Here is a 12,134-nt window from a genome sequence, read left to right on the forward strand (position 1 = left end):
TTATTAAAGGTATTCATTGTTCTTCCTTGCTGTGACCCTTAGCCAGAATTCAGGGCTTTAAGCTTTGATTATATATTGCAGAAATGTATTTTTAAGAATACACTAGATTGAATAGCAATCCTCATTTGCTGATCCATTTATTTTCTCACCCAATAAACCTGCCTTGGTTTGCTGAACACACAAAGCATCAAGACCAAGAGTAATGTCATTTGTTTTAAGCCAGAGCTGCTATCTTTCTAAAAGGGCATTGAAGGGAGACTAAACTCATTGTGGCGATCATTTCACATACATACAAATATCAAATCATTAGGCTGTACACCTGAAACTAATGTTATATGTCAGTTATGCCTCAATAAAAAAAAATTAAAAAAAAACAAAAGGGCACTGAGATGCCCAAATTGCTTTGTCATTTGGTTGGTGAGACAATTAAATTAACCAGCCTTTCTGGGTTTTAGAGAAAAGTTTAAAAGCCCAGCAGCTTTCAGCAAATTTAGCTGTGTCAATATCTTTGCATGATTCATTTAAATTAACTTTTCATTTCAAGTGGAGCAGTCTGGGAAAAGAAAGCAGCTTGAATACTTGCCCAAATGTCACAACTTTTATTAATAATACCCAAGACTAGCAAAGTGTTTTTCAGTTTGTAGAGTGTTTCTAATACATGATGTCACTTGATCTCCAGGCCAACTCTAGGAAGAGTTGGAACTCCGTCCCTGGGGTCTGAATCATAATCAAATAGCAGCAGTTGCATCCTCATTTATGTATTCCTGAAAGCTTGGGGCTAGCATTTAAAGATACTTCAAAAGTGCCGTGTTAGAGAGTTCACATCAAGAGAGACTGGACCAGCTCAAGGTGGAGCCAAGATGTTTACTGGAACGGAAACAGGGGAATTAAGTGAAAGTTTGTGAAGTGGATGCTGCCAGACAGGCTTATTTCCCATAGATACTGCTATGCCCCCCACCAAAAAAAAAAGTAAGGCCACCAGTTAATCCACTCAAGCCTTATTCAGAGATTACATAATCTTTTTTTAGTGCTTTAGTCATAAAAAAGAACAAACTGAAAAAAAAAATTTCCTAGAAGTGAAAAATGTGACAGCAGGAAAAAAAAAGAAAACAGAAGGTCACTAAAATTGTGAAAACTTCCCAGAAATTAGAAGGAAAAGACAGAGAAAATGAAACCAAAAAATAGGAAAGGTATGTGACCTTACTAGGAGATCAAATATCCAACTAACAGGAGTGCCTCAAAAAGAGTACAGGGAAACTGTAAGGGAAGGATTTTATCAAAGTAATGTTATGTTATGATTCTCCAGAACTGGTGGTCACAGGAGAAGGGCTACCAAGTGCCTGGCACTTCAAACAAAACAATACTTGCAAAAAAGGGGATCCTTGGGGTTGCCTGGGTGGCTCAGTCAGTTGAGCATCAGACTTCTGCTCGGGTCATGATCTTGCCATTCATGAGTTCAAACCCCACGTCAGGCTCTATGCTGACAGCTCAGAGACCGGAGCCTGCTTCGGATTCTGTGTCTCCCTCTCTCTCTCTGCCCCTCTCCCGCTCTCACTGTCTCTCTCTCTCCAAAAATAAATAAACATTAAAAAAATTAAAGAAAAAAAAGACTACATAACAATACTTTCACAATTATGGAAGAAAATTATCTCCAACCTAAAATTCTGCACTCAGCCAAACTATTCATGGAGTGTGAAAGTAGCATAAAGACATTCTTAGACATGCAAGATCTCAAAACTTTATCTACCATTTATCCTTATTCAAGAAGTTAGGCACCGGGGTGGCTCAAGCATCCCACTCGTGATTTCAGCTCAGGTCATGATCTCATGGTTCCTGAGATGGAGCCCTGCCTTGGGCTCTGTGCTGACAGCATGAGCATGGAGACTGCTTGAGATTTTCTCTCTCCCTCTCTCTCTCTGCCCCTCCCCTGCTCATGCACACACACACACTCTCTCTCTCAAAATAAATAAATAAACATTTTTTAAAAATTAATCAGAAGCAAAGTGGAGAAAGGGATTGCTTGTTTTCATCCTAAATCTTTTAGTTCTCTGACCTCTTAAATTCTGTACCTTGGAAATAATCAGATCCATGTTAATTATACCTTTGGGAGGTGACCTGAAACTAAAATTTCCAGAAAGGGTCAAATGTGCCATAGCTGTTATACTCCAGACAATACAAACTAAATATTCCCTAAAAACTTAATTATACCAATATTATACTTACAATTATAGACCAAAGTCTGACATTTTGGGCTGCCTAAAGCACCAGGGTCACCTGATAAATGGTAAATTTGACTTTCATTTTGGTTTTTGTTGGCTTATCCTTTGGATTATTTATTCCATGTACATCATATCCCTCTGGGGCATTATTTTTCTCATGTCAACCACTATGTGATCTTGACTGTAAATACAGAAACATCAGCTACTTGAACATGTAGTTGTGGCCTTGAGGTTCAGGTACTTGAAGCCAATTAGCTGAGAGAGAGAGACGGAGCTAAGGACAAGACAAAGTTATTAAGAGTATAAGACTAATGGAGTTACATTTTCCACTTCTATCTTAACGGTTACCTAATATCAGCCCCAATATAGATGCCACTTGCTCCTTCTGTACCTCCCATTTACAAGACATTTCTGGGAGAAGAGTAATGAAAGGAATAAGAGCTTAGCTATTGAGATCAATGTGATAGAAAAAGAGCAAGAAACCAGGTCTCATTTTTAAGAAAATATTCAATTTTCTAAAAGAGGCTTCTCTTGCCCCCAGTTCTTTATAACATTGGCAGGTAATGTCTTTGTTCCACTTTTTGTTATATTGTTTGGGATTTTTGTCACTAGTATCTAATAATGCACAGACTTGCTGTGTGCTTCTAGTTCTACATGGGTCATGCTTTCAAAGCATCTGAATTCACATATATATGATGCCTTCTATGAAAATTGTTAAATTAAACCAGCCATATATGCTATCAAAGCATTGGAAGTTCTCTGGGCCTCACTACATGAGAAGCTGCAATAATAAGGGCACCTGAATGACTCAGTCGGATAAGTGTCCAAATCTTGATTTCAGCTCAGGTCATGATCTCACAGTTGTGAGATCAAGTCCCTCATGGGGCTCTGTGCTGATAGTGTGGAGCCTGCTTGGGATTCTCTCTCTCCCTCTCTGTCTGTCCTACCACTGCTCATGGGCACACACTCTCTCTCTCTCTCTCTCTCTCTCAAAATAAATAAACTAAAAAAAAAAGAAGCTGCAGTAATAAACCCATGTGTTTTCATTGGTTACTCAAGGTCCCTCTGTAAATTATGTTTGTACAATATTTGCAAAAACTACCATTTCAAGATGAAACAGTAATTGTTTTACTCTTTAAGATACCAAGATATTTAGCAGAAGTTTTCACAGATCTGTAGGATAAATCAACATGAGCCATGTAAGCAAGGCTCCAGGCAAGAAACCCTGCTTCAATTATTTAAACCTTCCTTAATAATATTTAAAAATATATATACCCTCAGGTCTTACTATATATTTTTCTAGTTTTTTATATCACTTCTTGAACATTTTATTGAAGTACAATGTGAATACAGAATAGAGCACATATCTAAAGAGAACTGAGCACTGCTGTGTGAACAGTACCCAGATAAAGAAACAGAACCTAAACAGTACCTCCTATATACATTTTCTCAATCACTGTCCCTCACTGTGCTGGTGTTCTAACAGCATAGCTTAGTTTTTCCTGTTGCTTGTACTTTATGGAAATGGAATTACACAACATGTACCCTTCTGTGTCTTGTTTCTTTCACTCAACGTTATTCATATGAAGCTTGTCCATCATCGAGCATAGTTCCAGTGTGCTGTTACTGTTGTAATAGTGTACCATTCCATTATGTTAATGTACCACAACTTACCTCTTTATTCTACTGTTAGTAGGAGTTTGAACATTTCCAGCTTCAGTTTATTAAGAGAGCAGTGCAGTTTTGAACACTATAGTACATATCTTTTGATGAACGTATATAAACACACCTACTGAGTATGTATGTAGGAGTATGTAGCTGTATCATAAGATATATATACATTCAGCTTTAATAGATACTGCCAGTTTCCCAAAGTTGTTGGGTCAGTTTTTAACTTTTTTTGTTCAGTGCACATTTATTTAATGATATTCTCTTCATTGTAAGTTTTGACTATTGATCAAATGATCAGTGATCATTGATCACTGTTCTCTTCCTTATAAGTTTCAAAATCATGAATGATAGTTATTTAGCGGGGATATGACCCATTTAAATGAATCTGCCCAATAAAGTAGAATGCTTTGATTTATGAATTGTAATAAAAAAAACTTTTCTCTTGGGATATTGGAGTAATCACTTGGTCATTAGAAATGTTTGCAGACTGGGGCGCCTGAGTGGCTCAGTCAGTTAAGCATCCAACTCTTGGTTGTGGTTCAGGTCATGATCTTATGGTTTGAGAGTTTGAGCCCCTCATCCCCTCATTGGGATTCTCTCTCTCTCTCTCTCTCTCTCTCTCTCTCTCTCTCTCTGCCCCTCCCCTGCTTGTACTCTCCCTCTCTCTCTCTCTGTCTCTCTCTCTCTCTCAAAATAAATAAACTTAAAAAAATTTTTTTAAATAAATGTTTGCAGACTTATTACAAAGGAAAAAATTCACTTAAATCTATATGGAAAGTACGTTCAAGCAATCTCTCAAATGGACAGTTTAAAGGAAAACTTTTACAGCAATAGTCAGCAAGTAGTAAGCAAAGGACAATAGAGGGATTCTAAGACCAAGAGCCAGGCAATCTGAGATAATGTCTCAACTCTACCAACCACTTAATTTATCTGAGCCTTTATTTTCTCTTATACAAAATAAGATTCTTAATCCATACTCTGAGTGTGAAGACTACATGAAAATACATTGTATTGTATGTATCAGGTGTAATTATGTATAAAGTAAAGAGAGCTTATGTTTTACATCAAAAAGCCATAAACATAATCTTAGACTATGACATTAGATTTTTTTAATTAAAAAAAATGTTTAATGTTTATTCTTGAGAGAGAGAGAGAGACAGAGCACACGCGGGGGAAGGACAGAGAGAGGGAGAGACACAGAATCCTTTTTTTATTTTAATATGAAATTTATTGTCAAATTGGTTTCCATGCAACACCCAGTGCTCATCCCAACAGGTGCCCTACTCAATGCCCATCACCCACCCTCCCCTCCCTCCCACCCCCCATCAACCCTCAGTTTGTTCTCAGTTTTTAAGAGTCTCTTATGGTTTGGCTCCCTCCCCCTCTAACTTTTTTTTTTCCTTCCCCTCCCCCATGGTCATCTGTTAAGTTTCTCAGGATCCACATAGGAATGAAAACATATGGTATCCGTCTTTCTCTGTATGGCTTATTTCACTTAGCATAACACGCTCCAGTTCCATCCACATTGCTACAAAAAGCCATATTTCATTCTTTCTCATTGCCAAGTAGTACTCCATTGTGTATATAAACCACAATTTCTTTATTCATTCGTCAGTTGATGGACATTTAGGCTCTTTCCATAATTTGGCTATTGTTGAAAGTGCTGCTATAAACATTGGGGTACAAGTGCCCCTATGCATCAGCACTCTCGTATCCCTTGGGTAAATTCCTAGCAGTGCTATTGCTGGGTCATAGGGTAGATCTATTTTTAATTTTTTGAGGAACCTCCATACTATTTTCCAGAGCGGCTGCACCAGTTTGCCTTCACACCAACAGTGCAAGAGGGTTCCCGTTTCTCCACATCCTCGCCAGCACCTATAGTCTCCCAATTTGTTCATTTTAGCCAATCTGACTGGCAGGTGATATCTCAGTGTGGTTTTGTTTTGTATTTCCCTGATGAGGAGTGACGTTTAGCATCTTTTCATGTGCCTGTTGGCCATCTGGAGGTCTTCTTTAGAGAAGTGTCTATTCATGTCTTCTGCCCATTTCCTCACTGGATTATTTGTTTTTCAGGTGTGGAGTTTGGTGAGTTCTTTATAGATTTTGGATACTAGACCTTTGTCTGATATGTCATTTGCAAATATCTTTTCCCATTCTGTTGGTTGCCTTTTAGTTCTGTTGATTGTTTTCTTTGCAGTGCAGAAGCTTTTTATCTTGATGAGGTCCCAATAGTTCATTTTTGCTTTTAATTCCCATGCCTTTGGAGATGAGACACGGAATCCTAAGCAGGCTCCAGGTTCTGAGCTGTCAGCACAGAGTCCGGGAGGCTGAAACTCACAAACAGCGAGATCATGACCTGAGTTGAAATTGACTTAACCGACTGAGCCACCCAGGCACCCCAACCATGACATTAATTTTTAACTTTCCAATTATATTCCTAGAGAATACATTTCCCCATCTTGTTTTAGCCCTGCATTTTGTTACCAGTGTCTCCATTTTTAGCATTAGGAATATTACACAGTTCATCATGGAATTACACTAATTCACGTACATTAATGACTCTGGTGATCATTAATTTACTAGTTAGTTTACTAGTTGCATTGTGGGTTTTCAGTAGTCCTTTGCCACTATCTTATCAAATAGTGATTAAAGATGTACAGTTGGTTCCCGGAAGGCATGTTCATGCTCAGATAATTTACCTCAAATAAGTCATATCTCTTCCTAGCTAATTCAAAAATTGCTTCATGTTTTACTTTTTGGTACTTTTATTCTTTTTTTTTTTTTTAATTTACTTCTGAAACAATGTTGTTAAGTAATTGCTGGGCTCTTTCTTTTTTTTAATTTTTATTCTTTTTTTGAGAAATAGGGAGAGAGAGAGAGCGTGAGCAAGTGGGGGAGGGGCAGAGAGAAAGGGAGACAGAGAATCCCAAGCAGGCTCCACTTTGTCAGCACAGAGCCCGACTTGGGGCTTGATCCTGTGAACCACAAGATAATGACATGAGCTGAAATCAAGAGTCAGATGCTTAACCAACTGAGCCACCCAGGCACCCCTTGGTACTTTTTTTGTTTGGTGTGAGTTGTTTGGACAAACAATTCTACTAATGTGAAAGAATACGCCAAGGTAGTCTTTTTCACCCTTTGGGCATTTATCAGGGCCAAGTATGACAAGGAAAAGATTCTTAAGATATAGTAACTTAATAATCTCCCTTTTCATGTTATTCTGTTTTCTCCTCTCTTTTGTTTTTGTTTTTTATGTCCTCATGTATGCCACATGCAGTGCGTTTGGCGTAGTTATGCAGCTGATGAGAAATCTGTTTCCATTGCAACCTGGAAGCCACACTTGAAGGCCTTGCACACCTGCAGCCCCACCAAGTAGGTATCAGTGTGACAGCTGATGCTGTCATCAAGCCTCCTCAAGTTTGCAAAATAAATCATACACACGCACGCACACGCACTTGCGCATACACCCATGTATGCATGAGCACACGTGCACACACACACGTGTTGACTTTTGGCTTGTCTTATTCTCTGCTGCTCTTTGAGAGATTCAGCCCTGTTCAGCAGCAACTCAGGCACAAAACTAAATGGTCTCAGGATCATTCCTCACCATTCATAGACTGAGCTTAAAGATTAAAGGAATCCAAATTTTTATAGAGATTTATTTCTATTATTACATGTTTATTTTCTAATAAATCATTTCATAAAACCCACCAAAATTCTAAAGGTAAGCACTAGGGCTCCTGAAAAACAATGACTGTTTAAACTCCATCCAATACCTGACCCCAAGCAGGGAAAACTTTGAGAGCAATGTATGTTTGCATGAAGTCCCTCAAAGCCCTCTCTCATCTGGATCTCCTGACAGGATGGTCCTTGAGCTTTCACTTGCTGATCAAACTAGTATCAGTAGCAAAGGAAGAGCTGGAGTCCTAATAGGATTATAACCTACAGTGAAGCCTTGGGACCAATCAAATTAAAAGTTGAAATAAGCATTCAAAATTTGAGAGTAATATGGCTTTCATTCACATTCCATTGGTCAAGACAAATCACCTGACCATGCTTCAACTCAAAGAGGATGGGAAAGTGCAATCATACTATGTGCCTGAAAAAGAGAGGAGAACCAGAAAAATTATGAATGACCATAATGGCTACCACAGTGATCTTTAATTAAAAAAAAAAAAAAAAAGTCCTTAGTCCTGAAATCCTAGACTCCAGTTCAACTAGCAGAACATACTAAATCATAATCACCATCTAATTAAAGAAATCAGTGAAACAAGCAAAGCAACCAAGTCAAGGGAAAGGCTTTCTGTGTGTCACCCAGCTGGATTACAACAGTCCGTTCCTCACATTGTTCAAAAGTTATCAAAGTGCTTATCTGACTCAGTATTTTAGAGCACTTGCTGTTTCCCTTCCTAGTCCAACAAAACCTTAATCCTAGTCGCTGAAAAGGGTTCAAGGCATCTAACTACTGTGATTCAGTCAGAAAAACCTCCTTCTTACTTGATGTGGAAGAGGAATCATCTGGGGAAACCTCCATGACTTGTTGCCTGGAATTTCAGTCTCGAAGGAGATTTGTGATGCTTCAGAGTGCATGCTGTTGAGAAGCTATAGATGTGTCACTGTCAGGATCCGTTACATTGCGTCCCTAATCTTCCCTGGGCCTCAGTTTTCCCATCTACCAAGTGAAGGACTAAAGGTGAGCAAGATAACCTCTAAGCTCCAATAGGACATGGCGCCTAGAAGTTGGAGTCAAAACTTTGTCAGCACTTGTGACAGATACTCACAGAACCCTAGGCTTTAGAAGAGATGGAACCTTAGCAAGGATAGAAGCATGGATAGTGTTGAATGAACGCATGGATGAGAATTGTCTTTTCGCATAGATCTTAAAATTTAGTTGAATTTCCTCTGTTGAGTATAAGACTCTTTCAAAGTTGTGGTATTAAAAACAAAAAAGGGACATAACTCATGCCATCTAGTACTTGGGGGTATGAATCAGAAATGGGAATTGTATAGAAATTGCATGTCTTGTACTCATGAAGTTGTCTGGGTTAATTTGTAAGAGGAAGGCTAGTAGAAAAAAACAAAAGAAGGTTCTTAAGTGACAGAAGAGAGTGGTCTCTTATCATGTGATAATTTGGCTTTCTAGTTCCGCAAGTTTTTGGATTAAGGTCATTCTGAAACCTAGAAAAAAATTAATAATGAGTCACATTCTCCCAATGCATAAGCTATTATTTTACTCACATAATTTCTCTGTTTCCTCTGATAGCTTCCATTTTAAATGGGGGGGGGGGGGGGCGCGGCGGGTAGAGGAGAATTTATGCAAACACCTGTATTCATCCTATTCCATTCTGGCTATCAGCCATCCCCTTCATTGTCGTCTCCCTACATGCCCCCCCACACACACACATTAACCTCTGAATCTCAGTCCCATTTACTCAATAACAGGTACTTGTCCAGAATGACACAACAGTCACTGGCAAAGTTCATAGGAACCTGGATGTCCTAACATCTCTCCCTTTAGTGACACATTATTGCTCCAAATTGTGTGGTTCTTAATCTTTATTATTGTTGTTGTTGTTAAACCATTGAGAATGATCATAATTATGGACTCTTCCCGACAAAAAATATTCAATGCACAAAAAATCAAAACTTTGCCTACCATTTTAATGTATTCATGGACTCCCTGAAGCCAAGTTCAGAACCTTTGCTTTAGAAAGCATACCTGCTTTATTCAAGTTTGTAGAGCTCTGAAGAGAGTAACTTACAATAACTTAGAGGGATATTTTGACATTTATAATTAGCTGGCTTACTGAGTGCAGAGTGATGTAGTCAGAAACAGACTGAAACTTCTTTTTATTTACATAGTATATTTCCTATAACATTCAGAGTTTAAGAACTTCTGAAGGAAGAAATGATTCACTCATTCATTCATGCATTCATTAAATAACTATTCGTTGAGTACCTATTAGAAATGTAGCAGTGAAAGTGCTATTAGACACTCGAAATGTAGCAGTGAAAGAAAAAAAAACAAATAGATTAGAATCTCAGGCTGCAGGGAATATATATTCAACAAACATTGGGAAGAGAAAACAAACAAACAAATAAATATGTAATATATTAGATGGCAATAGTGCTAAGGAGAAAAGTAAAGTAGGGAAAGAATTTAAGGGACATTAGGGACTGCAGTTTTAAACAGGTGGTCAGGGAAGAGAGATCATATTATCAATAGCAGCATCATCAATGATATTGTTATTAAAAAAACACGAACTCATGCTCTTCTTCCCAGCAGTTTTAGAGATAAAATGAGATGCTTTGACTCCTCAACCTTATTCCAGGGAGTAGGATGGAAAAGGGGTGTGACAAGTGTGCGGGGGAGGGAGGGGCATGCCATACCCACTTAAACCTGCCAGGGATACACACAGCAGTTTCCGACTCTCTCCTTTCTGGTCTGGCTGGCCTCACATACATTTTCAAGGTCTTAGCAGTTGCTATTTCAAAGTTCTGTTTTAATAACAGAAGGATTTACAGCAGGACATATTTTTTCTTGATTTTCTTCTCCAAGAAAATGAAGGCTATGTAAAGTGTATAACACAGGTAAATGTGCTCTTTTAGGGAATGAGTCTGATATTTTATGAAGCTGTGGGGAATTATCAAGCTCCAAGGATGCCATGTGATACTTAAGAAGTCAGAATTTAGACATTATTAATCTAACGCCTTCAATTTATTCATAAGAAAATCAAGGCCTACAAGAAAGTAAGATGTTTGTCCAAGGACACACAGCTCATTCCCAAAGAGCAGGGACCCTACACCAGGTTGCACAGAACTGAATCTGCCTAGATGGGTTATTAAAAATGCCATCCAACACTAGGCTAGGAGAGTTGTGATCAACTTTCTATGTGCCTAATTTATTCCAAGAGAATTCTTATGGAATGCAATATGTAAACAAAATCTTCCTCAACAAGTGATTAAAGTGCAAGGCCACAGTCACACATTAATGAATCCAGATTTAGGAACTCAAAAGTCTGCCTAAAGCACAGGACTACAGCTACAGTGTTGCCAGCACCATTCTAAGAGTCTTTGCTAATGCCAGTTAGATCAGAACCACTTTTTCTTAACTATGGATGGATAACTTCAGCTACTGAAGAGTCTATAGTTTTGGGTGACATGTGAGCACTGTTGGTCTTGCTAAGTAAACGTGCCAGCTCAGGTCTGTGGCACAAAAAATAGATGTTTAAAAGTTAGGCACACTTATTACAAAGACTGTTGCTTCTATGGATCTTGCTTGAAAAGAAATACTTAAGGTAATTTTATTCCCCAATCTCCAATTTGGCCATTATCAAGTGCTATACATGTATTCACCAGTTTATCATCATTTCTCTTCTGCCTGCACGCACCTGAAGGAAAGAACAAGGGGAAACATCAAGCAGGTTTGTGATTTCTCTTCTGCTACATGTTTGTTTATAAATCTGATGCCTAACAGATGTTTTAAATGTGTCTCATGTAAGTAAAATTGATCACAAACTGGAAATGATTAAAAGTGACCTTTCACAACATTGCCTGCAAAGGTTGCTGTTTCATTGATTCTTTTTTTTCCCTTAGAAGCATAAGTGTCTCCGTAACTCACTCACTGCTTTTTACAATCGGCAGGGCATGGAACATTCTTGGGGAAAAATAGTAACTACGGCTTTTGGTTATTTCATGCTACCATTTTCTCAGAGAGAAGTCTTAACCCAAGTATTCAAATTCCAGGAAGTAGTGTAAGATATATTCCCCTTCTTCAGGGTCCTTCTTTTAGAATAAGAAATTGGGTTTTTTTGGCAAAAGGAACACTGTGTATAGAAGGTAGGAACAATCTTTCTGTGACATCTCCAGCTCATTAAGCGCTGAGGCTTACTCAGGTGACATGCTTCAGGAGAAGAGCTCCCCCTACCCGCCCCCCTCACCCACCCACCATCCTTTAAGAAGAAGATAATCCTCCCAGAAACTTCACCAAGTAATTTATGGTCATTCTTTCATGCCTTTCAAGGAAATGCTTTATCAGATTAAAAAGCAGAGAGTTAGACATAGGGGAATAGGAGGTGAAAGAGAACATTTTATTCTGTGTTAGTAAGTGCCAGGAAGGATCTGAATTTGGGAGCAAAGCTTCAAAGGACAGAGCCAGGTGGATCTCAGCACTGATGGTATGAGGAGTAGCAGAGGCAGAACCAGCAGAAGAAACCCAGGTGCCTGAAAGGGAAGAAGAAAAAA

At 38.5% G+C, this 12,134-nt stretch overlaps 1 protein-coding gene across 1 annotated transcript in view; it reads left to right on the plus strand.

The window, feature by feature from the left end:
- KCNQ5 (potassium voltage-gated channel subfamily Q member 5) overlaps nucleotides 1-12,134 on the plus strand; it is a 513,231-nt gene that overhangs the window by 432,056 nt on the left and 69,041 nt on the right. The window contains exon 8 of the mRNA XM_049652865.1: nucleotides 7,168-7,262. Coding sequence (XP_049508822.1) covers nucleotides 7,168-7,262 — 95 coding nt within the window. The remainder of the gene's footprint in view (nucleotides 1-7,167; nucleotides 7,263-12,134) is intronic.

Source organism: Panthera uncia (assembly GCF_023721935.1).
Source record: "Panthera uncia isolate 11264 chromosome B2 unlocalized genomic scaffold, Puncia_PCG_1.0 HiC_scaffold_24, whole genome shotgun sequence".
NCBI lineage: Eukaryota > Metazoa > Chordata > Mammalia > Carnivora > Felidae > Panthera > Panthera uncia.